The sequence below is a fragment of the Rana temporaria genome, chromosome 2 (assembly GCF_905171775.1).
Source record: "Rana temporaria chromosome 2, aRanTem1.1, whole genome shotgun sequence".
Classification (NCBI taxonomy): Eukaryota; Metazoa; Chordata; class Amphibia; order Anura; family Ranidae; genus Rana; species Rana temporaria.
In genome coordinates, this window is record NC_053490.1 from 41022801 (window position 1) to 41042302 (window position 19502).

Here is a 19502-nt window from a genome sequence, read left to right on the forward strand (position 1 = left end):
AGGTGAAATTTCACTTTGCAAAGAATGCACAATGGATTGCAATAGACGAGGAACTCCATGGGCCAGATTAAGATAGGTGAGCGGATCTTTAGAATCTAATTTACGTTACGCCGCCGCAAGTTTTTGAGGCAAGTGCTTTATTCAGAAAGCACTTGCCTGTAAACTTGCGGCGGCGTATGGTAAATCCCCCGGCGGAATTCAAATTCCGCGGGTAGGGGGCGTGTAAAATTTAAATCAGGCTCGTCCCCGCACCGAACGAACTGCGCATGCTCCGTCTGTAAAATTTCCCAGCGTGCATTGCTCTAAATGACGTCGCTAGGACATCATTGGTTTCGACGTGAACGTAAATTACGTTCATCCGTATTCGCAAACGACTTACGCAAACGATGTCAAAAATTCAAAACTCGGTGCGGGAACGACGGCCATACTTAACATAGGATACGCCACACATACCCCTCATATAGCAGGGGTAACTATACGCCAAAAAAAGCCGAACGCAAGCGACGTAAAAAAAAAGCGCCGGGCGGTCGTTCGTTTCTGAATCGGCGTAACTCCTCATTTGCATATTCCTCGCGTATACAAACGGAAGCGCCACCTAGCGACCAGCGTGAGATTGCAGCCTAAGATCCGACGGTGTAAGTCACTTACACCTGTCGGATCTTAGGGATATCTATGCGTAACCTGATTCTATGAATCAGGCGCATATATACGACGGCCGGACTCGGAGATACGACAGTGTATCAGGAGATACGCCGGCGTATCTCTTTTCTGAATCCGGCCCCATGTCTTTTGCAGTGTGTTAAAGGTGACCCATGAGTCCCCAGTGTCAGTCCTCCCTTGATTGACATGATCTATGGATCATGGATTCCTGAAGTACTTTTGAATCTTGTGTGTGGGGCCCCCGCTTGCCATTCATCCATTCTACTCTGGCTTTGGGCAGTATGTGCGTGGAAGATATGTTTTTATCTTTATACATCAAAGTTATAAACCCAGAATGTTTTTTGGTTACTGCATGTGCAACTTTACTGTACATACAGGTGAAACGCAAAATTAGAATATCGTGCAAAAGTTCATTTATTTCACTAATGCAACTTAAAAGGTTTAACTAATATATGAGATGGACTCATTACATGCAAAGCAAGATAGTTCAAGCCGTGATTTGTCATAATTGTGATGATTATGGCATACAGCTCATGAAAACCCCAAATCCACAATCTCAGAAAATTTGAATATTACATGCAATCAATAAAACAGGGATTGCACATAGAACAATATCGGACCTCTGACAAGTAGAAGCATGCATATGTCCTCAGTACTTGGTTTGGGCCCCTTTTGCAGTAATTACTGCCTCAATGCGGCGTGGCATGAAAGCGATCAGCCTGTGGCACTGCTGAGGTGTTATGAAAGACCAGGATGCTTCAATAGCGGCCTTCAGCTCTTCTGCATTGTTCAGTCTCATGTCTCTCATCTTTCTCTTCGCAATGCCCTATAGATTCTCTATGGGGTTCAGGCCAGGTGAGTTTGCTGGCCAATCAAGCACAGTAATCCCACGGTCATTGAACCAAGTTTGGGTGCCTTTGGTAGTGTGGGCAGGTGCCAAGTCCTGCTGGAAAATGAAGTCGGCATCCCCATAGAGCTCGTCTGTGGAAGGAAGCATGAAGTGCTCCAAAATCTCCTGGTAGACAGCTGCGTTGACCCCCGACTTAAAGCGGAGGTCCACACAAAAAGTGAACCTCCGCTTTTCGGAACCCTACCCCCCCTCCGATGTCACATTTGGCACCTTATAGGGGGGAGGGCGGTGCGAATACCTGTATAATACAGGTATTTGCACCCACTTCCGGGAATAGACTCCCGCAGGATCTTTAAAAACACACTAATAATGCGACAGACAGTGAATGAGTGATAAATAAGTAGTGATCAAAAGTGGGATAAATTCATAAAGTCCATATGTGATGAAGCAGTAAATACTGCCTAAGAGAAGAAGAACTCGATATTCACAGATCTTAGAGATGGATGAGTGACTTAATCAAAAGTGTATCTGGTCTCACAGAACTCTCACCTCACCAATGAATAAAATCAGCAACAAGGATGATCCTAGAGAGCTTCACCTTCACAGAGAAAATCGTTCCACACTTCCACTGGTGCCTCTCAACCTATATTCAGGCTCATATAGATTACCACAGCCTTATCCAGTCTCCTCGATCAGTCCCTATTTAAAGCTCCATTAGGGGGAACAAGAGAGAGAGAGAGAAGACAGAGGGCCTCCAATAGTGTAGTATTCAAGTAAAGAGGAACGTTTATTCAGGTCTAAATGCTCCAAAAGTCCTGCTAGCCGCATCTTTGGAGTGGTATAGGAGCGGGGTGTTTACCGCTCCTATACCGCGCCTTCCCATTGAAATCAATACACTGCGGGCAGTATTAACCCTTTTTCGGCCGCTAGTGTGGGTTAAAACCACACCGCTAGCGCCCGAATATCACAGTAAATACGACGGTATAGCGGGGCTAAAAATAGCGCTGCTATACCGTCACCGCACCTCCACTGCCCAATGTGAAAGGGGCCTAAGTGTCCATTTCTTAAAAGTCAGTAGCTGCAGTATTTGTAGCTGCTGGCTTTTAATGCTTTTTTTTGGGTGGACCTACGCTTTAATGAAGCACAGTGGACCAACACCAGCAGATGACACGGCTCCCCAAATCAACACAGAGTATGGAAACTTCACACTGGACTTCCAGCAACTTGCAATGTGTGCATCTCCATTCTTCTACCATACTCTGGGTCCTTGGTTTCCAAATGAGATGCAAAATTTCCTCTCATCAGAAAAGAGAACTTCGGACCACTGAGCAACAGAGCAGATCTGTTTTTCTTTAGCCCAAGAAAAACGCTTCTGACATTGTTTGTTGTTCAGGATTGGCTTGACAAGAGGAATACGAGATTTGAAGCCCATGTCCAGGATCCGTCTGTGTGTGGTGGCTCTTGATGCGCCGACTCCAGCCTCAGTCCACTCCTTGTGAAAGTCCCCAACACTTTTGAATGGCCTTTTCCTGACAATCCTCTCCAGGCTGCGGTCATCCCTGCTGCTTGTGCACCATTTTCTTCCACACTTTTCCCTTCCACATAACTTTCTATTAATGTGCTTTGATACAGCACTTTGGGAGCATTCAACTTCTTCTGCAATTTCTTTTTGAGGCTTTCCCTCCTTATGGAGGGTGTCAATGATGGTTTTCTGCACAACTGTCAGGTCAGCAGTCTTTCCCATGATTGTGATTCCTACTGAACCAGACTGAGAGACCATTTAAAGGCTAATGAACCCTTTTCAGGTTTTATGGCTTAATTAGCTGATTAGAGTGGGACACTTTGAGCCTAGAATATTGCACCTTTTCACAATATTCAAATTTTCTGAGATTGTGGATTTGTTTTTTTTTATGAGCTGTAAGCCATAATAATCACAATTATGACAAATCACGGCTTGAACTATCTCATATAGGCATGTGCAAAAGGGAAAAATTTGTTTCGTTTTAATTCGTTATTTAATTAATTTCCTTAAGTTAGATTCGTTACATGTGTTAAATTCGTTTTCGGAATTCGTTCGTTTTCGACCGAATTTCGAAAAACCCGGTCGAATTCGAAAATATTTCGACCGTTTTCGGAATTCGTTCGTTTTCGACCGAATTTCGAAAAGTCCGGTCGAATTCGAAAAACTTTCGACCGTATTCGAAAACAAATAGTCTCTTTTCGAATAGAATTTGTTTTCGAATTTGATTCGAAAAGATTTTTTTTTTTTTTCGAATTCTGATCGAATTTCGTCCGCGGGTTTTCGATTCGGAATCAAAAACGTTCGTTTCGGATTCGGTAAATTCATTAATATTGCAATTCGGGAATTCGTATGCATCCGAATGTCCGAATAATGAAAAATTCGTCCGAATTTCGATTCGGAACAAAATGAAATGCACATGCCTAATCTCATATATTAGTTTCACCTTTTAAGTTGCATTCGTGAAATAAATTAACTTTTGCATGATATTCTCGTTTTTCAAGTTTCACCCGTATTGAAACCCTGTTTCTTTGTGTACTTTGTACTAATATTTGTGTAAGGTAGCCATTCTATTTGCTCATTTTATAAGCTGGCTGTACGTTGTTAGTACTGCTGCAATGTGTCTTTCATTGCTGAGCCTCAAAGCTCACTTCAAATCTACTAGACGGCCTGAAAAATAGACCCTCTACTGACGTTAATGATTAGGTAACCCAAGACCATGTGATCTAGGCTGTAGGTTAAAGGTCACACACAATTGTAGCAATTTTATTTATTTATTTTTCCAGGGTAAGACCGTAGTTTTCTTCTTCTTTTTTTTTTTTTTTAACTCCTTTCCAGACAATGTAAAATGGAGGTGCACTCAAAGTTTGCACTCACTACTTTAATACTAATAAGGAGAGCAGTTTATTAAAAAAGAGAGAGGGACTTTGTATGACGCTCAGGACATCGAAAGTCAAGTACCTCCATCCCTATTTTCGTAAGGAGAGGGTTGGGACTTTATGTGAAGCATGCAACCAAATTGGTGACCTGAACTAGGAGAGTCCGGAGAGTGTATAGTAAAAGGTTTCTTATACACATATAGCATACATCTATATGTATATACATATCTCATAACATAAGTACATATATGTGTTGCATAATAATATAATGGCATATTGAGGTAGATTCACATACCTTTTGCAGCGGCATATCTCCAGATACGCCGCCGTAATTTGAAATCCGCGCCCGCGTAGCGTTACGCCGATTCTTAAAGGCAGTTACGCTGAAAAAATAGGCTTCCTCCACCAACGTAACTTGATTGCGGCGGCGTAGAATTGTGTGCAATATAACTTTGGCCGCTAGGGGCGCTTCCGTTGTTGTCGGCGTAGAATATGCAAATTTCCTAGATACGCCGATTCACAAACGTACGTGTGCCCGACGTTCGTTTTTTTACGTCGTTTGCGTTAAGGCTTTTTCGGCGTAACGTTGCTCCTGCTATTAGGAGGCGCAGCCAATGTTAAGTATGGACGTCGTTCCCGCTTCGAAATTTGAATTTTTTACGTTGTTTGAGTAAGTCGTTCGCGAATAGGGCTGGACGTAATTTACGTTCACGTCTAAACCAATATGTCATTGCGCCGTACTTGGAAGCAATGCACACTGGCATATGTACACGGACGGCGCATGCGCCGTCCGTACAAAACGTCAATCACGTCAGGTCATCATAAATTTAAATAAAACACGCCCCCCTTCCACATTTGAATTACGCGCGCTTACGCCGGACCCTTTTACGCTACGCCGCCGCAACTTACGGAGCAAGTGCTTTGTGAATACAGCACTTGCTCCTGTAAGTTACGGCGGCGTAGCGTAAATACGATATGCTGCGCCGCCGTATCATTGCGCGGACATATGTGAATCTACCCCATTGTTATTAACATTGTAAAAACACCAGACTCTGGGATCCATGTTCACACAATATATAACAAAACCTAACTTCATTTGTTAAAGGCCAGTAAAACATAATAGATAAAATTGTTGATGACACTTTTGATGTATAGTCATAAAGATTAGGCATCTATATAGCTCGACGCGTTTCATGGATAACTTCCACTCTTCAGGAGCAGATGCAAAATCTGTGTCTATAAAAATATATTATAAGATTACAAAAATATATAAATCGAATAATAACCATAAAACACCCATTCATACTTACAGATAAACTATGAGTCTGGGTGAAAGGCGCTGTTATGTTTTATTGGCCTTTACTAAATTAAGTATGATTTTGTTATATATTGTGTGAAAATGAATCCTAGAGTCTGGTGTTTTTTATAATGTTAATATCATGTATGAATATGCCATTATATTATTATGTGATGCATATATTAAATTATTATATGTACTTTGTCTATGATATTGTGTGTATGCTATGATATAATGTGTACAAGATACCTTTTACTATAAACTCGCCAGACACTGCTTGTTCATGTCGCCAATTCAGTCGCATGCTTCACATAAAGTGCCAACCCTCTCAACAAAGCAGGACACCTTGAAGCATGAGAAACATACCACTTTGCCTAAGCCCCAGCCAGCCCGATTACAACATAGTAGGGATAGGCTGGGAGAAGATAGTGTTACATGAGTCCTTGGGGCCCCCAGAAGCGCATTTCTGGTCATAACAAGGACTTTAGCATCTCCATTTTCCTGACGCATTCATGGCAGCACACACTGGGTTGTGACTCCGCCCCCACAACCTGACAGGATTGGTTAGCTATAAATTCGAAGAGGAGACACCCGGCATCATTCTCTTTTTTATCCTCATCAAAATCCAATTGGTGCAAGATACCATACGACAGCACAAACTTGTTCGGCGCTAAGTTGGATTCAGCGATCTCCAAGGTCACGGGAGGAAAGTCGGGGCTTATTCCCTCGGACAGGAGGCCCAAACCGCAGAGGGGCCCTACCTTCAGGCGAAATCTGCCTGACAGATACAGAGATGCCAGAACCTATCGCCCCGGCAGGGAGTTTAGGAGAGATTGGAGAGCTTCTCGCCCTCCCTTTGCAAGGGCTCAGAAGGCCAAAGCCGTTACCGCAGGGGAACAACCAAAATCTTTTTGAAGCTTTGCCTGCCCACCCAGCTCAGGTGGGCGCCAGGCTCAGGGCTTTTGGGGGCATTACCTCACACCGTCTTCCAACCCAACAAGATTCCATCTTCTCCGGACAAGAGGAAGCTTCTCGTCCGATATGTTTCGGAGCTAGTCCTGAAGGGAGCAGTCGCAGAAGTTCCTTCGCACCAAAGAGGCAGGGGATTTTATTCCCCTCTATTTTTGGTCCGAAAGAAATCAGGGGACCTTCGGCCCGTTCTGGACCTCAAGCGACTCAACAGGAGAATTCAGATAGAAGCTTTCAAGATGGAGAGCCTCCAGTCTATTCTTCTGGCAGTAAATCTCGGGGATTGGATGCTGTCAGTGGATCTTTCCGACGCCTACCTCCATGTGCCAATCCATCCTGCCTTTCAGAAGTTTCTACGCTTTTCCATCAGCCAACATCACTTCCAATTCCGTTGCCTACCGTTCGGCATCTCTTCGGCACCCAGGACATTCACAAAGGTCCTCCTACCTCTCATAGCCCTCCTCAGGGAGAGGGGGCTCCGGGTACATCACTACCTAGACAACATCCTGCTTTTAGCAGCAAGCCAGGAGACTCTGCTCCTCCAGCGGGAAATCCTGATCTCTACCCTTCAGAATTTCGGCTGGCTGGTCAATTGGCGGAAGAGCAGCCTTCAACCCTCACAGGTGATGACATTCCTTGGGGCAGAATTGGACACCAAACAGAACAGGGTACAGCTGCCCCGGGAGAAGGTGGAACCTCTAGTTCAGAAGGTACGGAATTTACTGAACTCCAAACTCGCGTCAGCCAGAACCTGCCTCAGCGTACTGGGCTCAATGTCTTCAACTATTCCCATGATGCAGTGGTCCCAATGGAACATGAGGACCTTCCAGAACTCCTTTCTAAAACAGTGGGACGGAGTTTCAATGCACCAACATATCAGAATCCCCAGTCAAGTGAAACAAGCTCTTGTATGGTGGACATATCCTCCCAACCTCAGGAGATCCAGACCTATAGTTCCTCCGAGTCCGGAGATCGTGACCTCGGATGCCAGCGAGAAGAGCTGGGGAGCTCACTACCGGGACCAGACTGCCCAGGGACCGTGGCACTTCCCTGCCCGGGGCACAGTTTCGAACATTTTGGAGCTCCGAGCTGCGTTCCAGGCACTCTTAGCCTTCGCGCCTCTGCTACAGGGGAAGACTGTTTTAATCCGGATGGACAACAAGGTGGCGGTAGCCTATGTCCAGAGACAGGGCGGTACACAAAGCCACACTCTATTAGAGGAGGTTCACCCCATAATGGAATGGGCACAGGCTCAACTATTAGACCTGAGAGCAGTTTACGTTCCAGCGGCACAGAACACGCTAGCCGACTTCCTGAGCAGGGAACTTCGTTCAAACAACGAGTGGTCTCTGAACCTCCGGGAGTTCTCCATTCTCACGGAGGCATGGGGGGCTCCAGAGATCGACCTGGCAGCAACACCAGCAAATGCCAAGTGCGTGAGGTTTCTTTCCAGAGTTCCCTTTCCGACAACAGAGGGGACAGATTGCCTTCTTCATCCATGGAACTTCAACCTGGGGTACATCTTTCCCCCAACTCCCTTGATAGCAAGGTTCCTATCCCGGCTCCGAAGATCATCGGCCACGGTGATCGCAATAATACCATTCTGGCCAAGGAGACCGTGGTTCACGACTCTCCTGCAGCTCAATACCCGACCTCCAATCCACCTACCGGTCTCAGCAGACCTCCTTCACCAGGGTCAGCTCCTCCATCCGGCTCCGGACAGACTACACTTAACAGCATGGAGGTTGAGAGGGCTAGGCTTAGAGAACAAGAATGTTCCCAGGCAGTTATAGCAACCTTAATGCAGGCCAGGAAGATCACCACAAACACGGTCTACACCAGAGTTTGGGAAAGATTCGCCCACTTGGCACAACTCAAAGGTTGGAATCACGCCTCTCCGGATCCTTACCAAATCCTAGAATTCCTACAGACAGGCATTGACAAAGGCCTGAGCTCAAGCACCCTGAAAGTACAGATCTCCGCTCTGTCTGCCAAGACGGGCACTAGATGGGCTCTACACCCGTTGATAATTCAGTTCATGAAGGCATGTATTAAGATTAGGCCGCCCAGAAAACCATCCTTTCCGGCCTGGGATCTTTCGGTAGTTCTGGAGGCGCTGTCCAATCCTCCCTTCTTCCCACTCAACTCTATCTCCTTATGGGACCTGACCCTGAAATTGACCTTCCTCATTGCCATTGCTTCGGCTAGGAGAGTGTCGGAGTTGCAAGCTCTCATGTCGAAAGAGCCATACTTAGTTTTCCTGCCCGACAGGGTGATACTAAGGCCTTCGGATCGCTTCCTCCCCAAGGTTACTTCGGCCTTCCATTACGGCCAGGACATCGTCTTGCCATGTCTTTCTAACGAAGAGGGTGAACCGCATGCCTTGGACATTAAGTCTGCAATTTCTAACTACCTGTCGGCCACTATCCACCTTCGGTCAACAGACGCCCTCCTGATTATACCTCACGGAGCCAGACGAGGTCAGGCTGCCTCCTCTCGGACCATCGCCTCTTGGCTAGTTAAAGCAATCGGGAAAGCATATTCCACTCAACAGCTGGAGATCCCAGAGGGCATCAAAGCGCATTCAACCAGGGCAGTGGCTACCTCTTGGGCAGCTTATTGTGGAGTCTCTTCAGAGACCATCTGCAGAGCAGCAACCTGGTCCTCCAGGCATACCTTCATCACCCACTATAGGGTGGACGCCGCTCTGTTGGCAACTTCCGAATTTGGCAGATCTATCTTCAGGGCCAATTCTTCGGCTCTATAAGAAAATAAAGAACTTTTTGCATTGAACCCGCCCGACTAGCGAGTTATTTCCCAGTGTGTGCTGCCATGAATGCGTCAGGAAAACGGAAAATTGTATACTCACCTTTCCGTAATTTTCCTTTCCTGACGCATCTTCATGGCAGCACACAGCTGCCCACCCTGTTGTTCAATGATGATGATATTTACGGAGAATGATGCCGGGTGTCTCCTCTTCGAATTTATAGCTAACCAATCCTGTCAGGTTGTGGGGGCGGAGTCACAACCCAGTGTGTGCTGCCATGAAGATGCGTCAGGAAAGGAAAATTACGGAAAGGTGAGTATACAATTTTCCGTTTTCTTACCCTACTATCGATCGCCTATTTTCATGCTCAATAATACATTTTTAAAGAATTTGGGGTTTAATTCTTGCTTTTTCAATTTTCATAAGCCCTTTCACCCCAGATCTGTATTTAGATGATGACTATCCTTGCATTGTGATATTTATTTTTTAATTGAAGACCATTGCAAAAATGCACTACTGCTGGTAGCGTGTAGTCTACCTTTATTTGCAGAGTTTCTATTTTTTTTTTTTTTATTGGAAAAAACGATTTTATTGTAAAAGCATATGCATGGTACATAAATCGACATAAGCCATTGTGGCCAAAACAAAGGTAATACATAAACTCATTGGGTTATCTGAGTGACACAAACATATAATCACAGCAGGGGTGGGTCCAGCACACCCTAAGAAGAGGGGTACAAAGAGGGAAGAGGATGGTGGGTGAGGGAAAATAACACATCACGCACATGTTTCACCATCCGTCAACCATCTGCCCCAGACCTTCTCATACTTAAGCGGACACCCTCTATGGACATAGATCAGCTTCTTGTATGGAAGGGCGTCATTGACCTCTTTTTTCCAGCACTGAACTGTGGGGGGCAGGGCCTGCATCCAAACACGGGCCACCACCTTTCTCGCCAAGAAAAGCGTCTCGTGTAGAAAGGTACGCAGATGTTTGTTAGCGTCAAGTTCCGGCAGCAGACCGAGCAGGCACATCTTTGGGTCTAGAGTGGCAGGAGAGCCCATCTCGTCGTGTAGGAACCGTATTACTTGCATCCAGTATGCTTGGATAACTGGGCAGGACCATATAAGATGGTAGAAGGAGGCTGGGGTGTGGTCGCAGAGGCGGCACCCTGGATTGTACATGGGTTTGAAACGCGCTATTCTCTGGTGGGTCAGGTACGTCTTGTGTATAATGTACAACTGTGTGAGACGGTCTGACAGTTTGGGGGAGACTTTTTTCACGTCCTCCAAAATTTCATCCCAATCCTTATCCTCAACTAATCCAACGTCCACCTCCCACCTAGTCTTGGCAGCATAGGCCAAAGCTGTTGTACTAGGGAGACGGATGGCGGAGTATAAGGTGGAGATCAGTTTGGATGGTGCAGTATCTGTGACTATGTCTACTATGGAGGGAACCACCAGAGATGGGTTGGAGCCAGTGAACTGGGTTTGTACAGCGTGTCAGAGTTGCAAGTATCTAAAAAGAAGGCAATTGGGGAGGGAAAATTCATCTTTTAGCTTTTGGAATGTTTTAAGCCCCGTAGCGGTCATGATATGATGTATATACAGGATCCCATAGCGTATCCACACCGCAGGGTCCGGAACAGTCAATAGTTCCGGGAGCCGTGTGTTGAACCAAAGGGGGGTATGGGAGTGGACCTGTGGGGTCCCAAGTTTCTGCAGTGCTGTCTGCCATACCCTCCGGTGGTGTGTCAGCAGCAGAGTTTCTATTTTTAAATGTAAAAATCAATCAAAGAGAGTAAAGAAAGATGGTTTCATGTTTCTCGGACCATAGCAACTCTGAATCCTCTCGCCAACTCCGGTAGTCCAATTCCTCTATACTTCTCTTGCTGAACAAATAATCAGAGGTGACCAGACAAACGGGGGGGGGGGGGGGGATACGTTATCACAAGTTCTACATTTTTGAGGCTTGTTACTGACCCCAAAATGTTAATAGAATGTATACAGCCCTGCTCTGCCCTGTTCCATCTGCCACTCAGAAAGATTAGGTTTTTTTGCATTTGTTTTATTATTCCATCTCGCCCATCCACTTCAGAACCTGCAACCTCTCTTTTTACTGTAGCTTCATGCTTGAATGGAGTACCAGGGCTGCATTAGTGACTTGAGGATCACCAGGCTTTACTTGGGAGGATGCAGTTGGTATTTTTAGGCCCACACACGTACTAGGCCTGGTTTTAGACATAAGCCAATTAACATACCAGCATGTCTAAACAGTGAAGAATGCAGTCTTGTCCACAGCTAAAGAACATTTTCTTTCAGGTTGGAGGCCCAGAAGAACAATTATTTTTGCAAGCTGGGATGCGGAAGAGTTTGGACTTCTGGGATCAACAGAGTGGGCAGAGGTGAGATCAAGTGGTGTTGATTGTAGAAAAGTGTTTTGTCTTGTAGCGAACACTCAGAATTCTTATTACAATTAAATTCAATTGATTACTATGGATTACTACTACCATCTCCTTATCGCTGTACCCTAAGGTGACCAGATTTTTAAAATGAAATCAGGGGACATATTTTTTTTTATACTAGCGGCAATCAGCGACTCTCTGCTCGTTACCGCCCCCCTTACATCCTATCAAGTCTTACTCTCTGACCCCCGGCTACTACTGGGTGGGGAGTAGAGGAAGAACACTTCGCCAGAGAAGGCAAGGAGATAAGCAGGCAAGCGGCTGGTCGGGACTTGAGTCAAGGCAGAAGAACATGAGAGCGGAGCTGAATGGGCATGCACTCGAAACTGAAGAAATATTCCCTCCGCTCCGACCAGCACATGATCATCATAAAGGGGCACAGACAATAGGAAAAAAATACACCCCCCTAAGCTAGTAGGCACGGCGGAGCGGAGGTGTGTAACCATACCTCCCAACTTTCTGAGATGGGAATGAGGGACACCTATCAGCAAAAGTATGCAGGCATAGGACACACCCATTGCCACGCCCCCTTAAAGGAGAATTGTACAAAAAAATAAGATTGGTTAAACCCACAAGTGCTTTTTTTTACCACTACTATTCCTTTATATTGGCTTTTGGAATTTACAAATGCAGCAATTTAGAAATCAGATGAACGTTTAGTGCTGGGAAACACTTTTTGATAGATAAAAAGTGCATTTTATATACATCTATATAGATCAGACCAAAATGAGGGACAAATGAGGAAAATGAGGGACAGAGGGACATTGCTTCAAATCAGGGACAGTCCCTCGAAATCAGGGACAGTTGGGAGGTATGGTGTAACTCATTTTTTTTTTTAGTAATTCTGCGCTGACTGGATTTGAAATTGCCCCAGCCCCTGTTCAAATCCAGGGACAAAACCGGGGACAGACTTGGTCCGGGGACAGTGTCCTCAATCCGGGGGATGTCTGGTCACCCTACTGTACCCTGGTTTGCCTTAAAGCAGAACTAAATTTAATACAAACAAGCTGAAATTGCAAGTTTACTATAGTGTAGGTTTCCCAACTTTTGTGCAGGCATGAGATGAGGACCTCTGTGTAGGAGTAAAGAGTAGATGAAAAGCATAGCTAAGCCACAGTGGGTCTCTTGTCTGAGGCACACTCACAAACTACCCGACCAGTGGGTATAATGTGGCAAGATCTGGGCTCCCCGGAAGGTAAGAGTGGAGGAAGCTGCAGCATTCAAGCCATCGGGGACTCTAGAGTTGCTCTGTTGGACTGGAAGTGCATCACTGCTAACAGGAAGTCCTCGGGAGGCCATATTATGAGAGTCCATAGTGCCAACAAGCAATATAGATTGCACCAACTGATGGGAGCAGCATAATTATCTCCTTGCACCCCACGCCCACCATTTTACTGGACTTTGGACTTCAGTAACATGGCGGACATAGTGTGCAGTGAGATAATTATGCTGCTCCTGCCCCCTTGTGCTAGACTTAGGGCCAGATCCACGAAGCGTTTACGCTGGCGTATCTATTGATACGCCGCGTAACTTCTAGTTTGCTCCGTCGTATCTTTGTTTTATATCCACAAAACAAGATACGCCTGAAGCTGGGCTAGATCCGACTGGCGTACGTCTTAGTACGCCGTCGGATCTAAGGTGCATATTTACGCTGGCCGCTAGGTGGCGTTTTCGTCGATTTCCGTGTCGAGTATGCAAATTAGCTAGATACGGCGATCCACGAACGTACGTCCGGCCGGCGCATTTTTTTACGTTGTTTCCGTAAGGCTTTTTTCGGCGTATAGTTACCCCTGGTATTTGAGGCGTATCCTATGTTAAGTATGGACGTCGTTCCCGCGTCAAATTTTGAAAATTTTACGTTGTTTGCGTAAGTCGATCGCGAATAGGGCTTTGCGTAGAATGACGTTCACGTCGTAAACATTGGCTTGTTGCGGGTTAATTTCGAGCATGCGCACTGGGATACCCCCACGGACGGCGCATTCGCCATTCAGAAAAAACGTCATTTACGTTGGGTCAAGACGTATTCTCATAAAACACGCCCCCATCTCATCCATTTGAATTGCGCGCCCTTAAGCCGACACAGTTACACTACGGCGAAAATTCTTTGAGAATACGGGAAATACGCTGTAAGTTACGGCGGCGTAGTGTAACTGAGATACACTACGCCGGCCGTAAAGAAGCGCCGCGCTTCGTGGATCTGGCCCTTAGTGTCTTGGTATATGGCTTGTGTTGATTATTTTATAGTTGTGTCTGCAGGACACGTAGTGATGGTTGATCTGACCGTTTGGAGACACAAAATCCACAATGGGGGTTTTAACCACTTGCTTACTGGGCACTTAAACCCCCCTCCTGCCCAGACCAATTTTCAGCACTGATGCACTTTGAATGACAATTGCGCGGTCATACAACGCTGTACCCAAATGAAACTTTAATAACTTTTTCCCCACAAATAGAGCTTTCTTTTGGTGGTATTTGATCACCTCTGTGATTTTTATTATTTGTTAAAAAAAAATTAAATACTGATTTAAAAATAATATATATATATATATATATATATATATATATATATATATATATATATATATATATATATATATATATATATATATATATATATATATATATATATATTATTATTATTTTCTTTTTATTATTATTTTATAACACATTTTTTTTTTTATATTTTGTTATAAAAAAATTTAAACGGGTAATTTTTCTCCTTCATTGATGTACGCTGATGAGGCTGCACTGATGGGCACCGGTAGGCTGCACTGATGGGCATCGATAAGGCGGCATTGGTGGGCACTGATAGGTGGCACTGGTGGGCACTGAGAAGTGGCACTGATAGGTGGCAGTGATGGGCACTGATAGGTGGCAGTGATGGGCACTGATCGGTGGCTATAATGGGCACTGGTGGGTTACAGTGATAGGCAGCATTGCTAGATGGCACTGATGAGGCACTGATTGGCATCACTGGTGGACATTGATGGGTGGCACTTGTGGGCATTGATGGGTGGCACTGTGGGCACAGGCAGGTAGCAATTGGCAGCTGGCACTGATGAGGCACTCCTCTCTGCCTCCTTCCTCTTTAGGACCGATGATTGGCTTTTTTTTCCTCCTCGCGCTGTTAGCGATTACTGATTCTTTGTTTACATCACGTGAATAGCTGTCATTGGCTGACAGCTGATCACGTGGTAAGGGGTCGGGATCGGCCCCTTACTCGGGTTGGTGATCACCCGAGTCTCAGTGACTCGGGTAATCGCAGTGCGTGCCGCGCGCGAAAGGGAGGACGCCTATTGGCGGCCTCCCGGATTTTCAGGTCCGCGCTGTAGCCGTCATTTGGCTATGGCGTGGGCCTCAAGTAGTTAACCAATTTCTACTCATTTTTTTTTCTCATGAAAACATTAAATTGTATAGATTTCCAGTTCCTGATGTTTAAAAAAAACTTTTTACTTTATCTTCTCTTAATATTTCTTTAAGGAAAATGCTAAAATTCTCCAGGAGAGAGGAGTGGCCTACATAAATTCAGACTCTTCCATAGAAGGTGAGATTTGTATATCCTTTTTTTAGTAAACACTATTAAAGCGGTGGTTCACCCTCCATGACAACATTTTACCATAAAATTCGGCATAGTAGCGCGAGCTACAGTATATGCCTGTCTTTATTTTTTTTAGCCCCGTACTCACTGTGCAATCGTAGAGACAAGATTCCGACTCCCGCGGGGAATGGGCGTTCCTATGGAGAGGGAAGGTGATTGACGGCCGGCTCTGGCACGTCACGCTCCCCGAAGACAGCCGGAACAGGTCTCGGCTCTTCACGGCGCTATACGGCGCCTGCGCACAGACTATGCGCAGGCGCCGTGAAGCGCCAAGTCCTATTTCGGCTATTTCCGGAGAAGCGTGACGTGCCAGAGCCGGCCGTCAATCACCTTCCCTCTCCATAGGAACACTCATTCCCCGAGGGGAGTCGGAATATTGGGCCAGATCCACAAAAACCTGACGTAACTTAAAAAATCCAATTTAAGTTACACTGCCTTAAAGTTTCTACCTAAGTGCCTGATCCACAAAGCACTTATCTAGAAATTTCAGGCTGTGTAACTAAAATTCCGCCGGCGCAAGGCGTTCCTATTCAAATGGGGCGAGTCCCATTTAAATGAGGCGCGCTCCCGCGCCGGCCGTACTGCGCATGCGCGAAGTTACGTTACGCCGAGTTTTGAGGATCGCGACGGCTTAAAGTTGCGTCGGGGAAAAAAAAAATGACAGCGGCATGCATTCCTGAGGGAGAACTCCATGCCAATTTTCAAAGAAAAAACCGGCATGGGTTCCCCCCCCAGGAGCATACCAGGCCCTTAGGTCTGTTATGGGTTGTAAGGAGACCCCCCCACGCCGAAAAATTGACGTAGGGGGTCCCCCTACAATCCATACCAGACCCGTATCCAAAGCACGCTACCCGGCCGGCCAGGAAGGGAGTGGGGACGAGCGAGCGCCCCCCCCCCCTCCTCAGCCGTGCCAGGCCGCGTGCCCTCAACATGGGGGGGTTGGGTGCTCTGGGGCAGGGGGGCGCACTGCGGGCCCCCCCACCCCAGAGCACCCTGTCCCCATGTTGATGAGGACAGGACCTCTTCCCGACAACCCTTGCCATTGGTTGTCGGGGTCTGCGGGCGGAGGCTTATCGGAATCTGGGAGTCCCCTTTAATAAGGGGGCCCCCAGATACCGGCCCCCCACCCTAAGTGAATGGATATGGGGTACATCGTACCCCTATCCATTCACCTGGAGGCAAAAAGTAAAAGTTAATAAACACACAACACAAGGCTTTTTAAAATATTTTATTATTCTGCTCCGGACGCCCCCCCTGTCTTCGTTATTAGCTCAATTACCAGGGGGGGCTTCTTCTTCCGCTCTCCGGGGGTCTTCTCCGCTCTCCGGGGGGGGCTTCTCCGGACTCCGGGGGGCTTCTTCCATCTTCTCCCCTCTTCCGCTCTTGACTCGGCGAACCCCGGTTCTTCTGCAGCTCTCCGGTGCCTTCTTCTTCAGCGCTGGCTGCCTGCTATGTTTGTGTGTTAGCTCGATTTCAAACAGGCAGCCAGCGCGGTCTTCTGTGGCGTCAGGGTCTTCTGGTCTTCTCCCCTCTTCCGATGTTGCCTCGTCGCCTCTTGTCGCTGCAATGATGGAAGCGCGCCTTGCATCCCATTTATATAGGCATCACCGTCCCATCATGCTCCGGCAGGTACCCACGTGGTGGGTGCCTACCCACGTGCACCCACCACGTGGGTACCTACCGGAGCATGATGGGACGGTGATGCCTATATAAATGGGATGCAAGGCGCGCTTCCATCATTACAGCGACAACAGGCGACGAGGCAACATCGGAAGAAAGGAAGAGAAGACCCTGACGCCACAGAAGACCGCGCTGGCTGCCTGTTTGAAATCGAGCTAACACACAAACATAGCAGGCAGCCAGCGCTGAAGAAGAAGGCACCGGAGAGCTGCAGAAGAACCGGGGTTCGCCGAGTCAAGAGCGGAAGAGGGGAGAAGATGGAAGAAGCCCCCCGGAGTCCGGAGAAGCCCCCCCCGGAGAGCGGAGAAGAAACCCCCCCCGGAGAGCGGAAAAGACCCCCGGAGAGCGGAAGAAGAAGCCCCCCCTGGTAATTGAGCTAATAACGAAGACAGGGGGGGCGTCCGGAGCAGAATAATAAAATATTTTAAAAAGCCTTGTGTTGTGTGTTTATTAACTTTTACTTTTTGCCTCCAGGTGAATGGATAGGGGTACGATGTACCCCATATCCATTCACTTAGGGTGGGGGGCCGGTATCTGGGGGCCCCCTTATTAAAGGGGACTCCCAGATTCCGATAAGCCTCCGCCCGCAGACCCCGACAACCAATGGCAAGGGTTGTCGGGAAGAGGTCCTGTCCTCATCAACATGGGGACAGGGTGCTCTGGGGTGGGGGGGCCCGCAGTGCGCCCCCCTGCCCCAGAGCACCCAACCCCCCCATGTTGAGGGCACGCGGCCTGGCACGGCTGAGGAGGGGGGGGGGCGCTCGCTCGTCCCCACTCCCTTCCTGGCCGGCCGGGTAGCGTGCTTTGGATACGGGTCTGGTATGGATTGTAGGGGGACCCCCTACGTCAATTTTTCGGCGTAGGGGGGGTCCCCTTACAACCCATACCAGACCTAAGGGCCTGGTATGCTCCTGGGGGGGAACCCATGCCGGTTTTGTTTTTTACAAATTGCCGTGGAGTTCTCCCTCGGGAAAGCATACCAAATGCCGTTGCTGGAATGGGCTTTTACAAGGTGTGACTAGTTTACACTTTGTAAAACGAGCCCTAATTTTACACTTGCAAAATAACACTTACGGCGCAAAAAGGAAGCTAGAAAGCTTTGTGGATCGCCTTAAGTGCTAATTTGCATACTAGCAACGGCATTTCGACTCGAAATGCCCCCAGCGGCGGATGCGGTACTGCATCCTAAAATTCGGCAGTGTAATTCAATTACACATGCCGGATCTTCTGTCTAACTTTGGAAAAAGCCTTTTGAGGATCGTTTCCAAAGTTACACACAGACTGAACAGCAGTTAAGTCGGAGTATCTCTTTTGAGGATCTGGCCCATTGTCTCTACGATTGCACAGTGAGTACGGGGCTAAAAAAATAAAGACAGGCATACTGTAGCTCGCGCTACTATGCCTCATTTTATGCTAGAGGAAAAAAATAAAAAAATTTTATTAACCACTTAAGCCCCGGACCATATTGCTGCCTAAAGCCCCAAGGGGTTTTTACAGTTCGGGACTGCGTCGCTTTAACAGACAATTGCGCGGTCGTGCGACGTGGCTCTCAAACAAAATTGGCGTCCTTTTTTCCCCACAAATAGAGCTTTCTTTTGGTGGTATTTGATCACCTCTGCGGTTTTTATTTTTTGCGCTATAAACAAAAATAGAGCGACAATTTTGAAAAAAATTCAATATTTTTTACTTTTTGCTGTAATTAATATCCCCCAAAAACATATATAAAAAAATAATTTTTCCTCAGTTTAGGCCGATACGTATTCTTCTACCTATTTTTGGTAAAAAAAATTGCAATAATCGTTTATCGGTTGGTTTGCGCAAAATGTATAGCGTTTACAAAATAGGGGATAGTTTTTTTGCATTTTTATTTTTTTTATTTGTTTTACTACTAATGGCGGCGATCAGCGATTTTTTTCGTGATTGCGACATTATGGCGGACACTTCGGACAATTTTGACACATTTTTGGGACAATTGTCATTTTCACAGCAAAAAATGCATTTAAATTGCATTGTTTATTGTGAAAATGACAGTTGCAGTTTGGGAGTTAACCACAGGGGGCGCTGTAGGAGTTAGGGTTTACTTTGTGTGTGTTTACTAGTGTAGGGGGGTGTGGCTGTAGGAATGACGTCATCGATCGTGTCTTCCCTATAAAGGGAATGACGCAATCGATGCGCCGACACAGTGAAGCACGGGGAAGCCGTGTTTACACACGGCTCTCCCCGTTCTTCAGCTCCGGGGAGCGATCGCGACGGAGCGGCTATAAACAAATAGCCGCGCCGTCGTCCCGGATCGCTCCCCGAGCGGACCCGACCTCCGC

General features: G+C 46.8%; 1 protein-coding gene across 2 annotated transcripts in view; it reads left to right on the forward strand.

The window, feature by feature from the left end:
• The window catches only part of LOC120928972 (N-acetylated-alpha-linked acidic dipeptidase 2-like), a 181647-nt gene that overhangs the window by 100515 nt on the left and 61630 nt on the right, over positions 1-19502 (forward strand). For both annotated transcript variants that reach the window (XM_040340127.1, XM_040340128.1), the window contains exons 12-13: positions 11764-11846; positions 15387-15450. In XM_040340127.1, coding sequence (XP_040196061.1) covers positions 11764-11846; positions 15387-15450 — 147 coding nt within the window. The remainder of the gene's footprint in view (positions 1-11763; positions 11847-15386; positions 15451-19502) is intronic.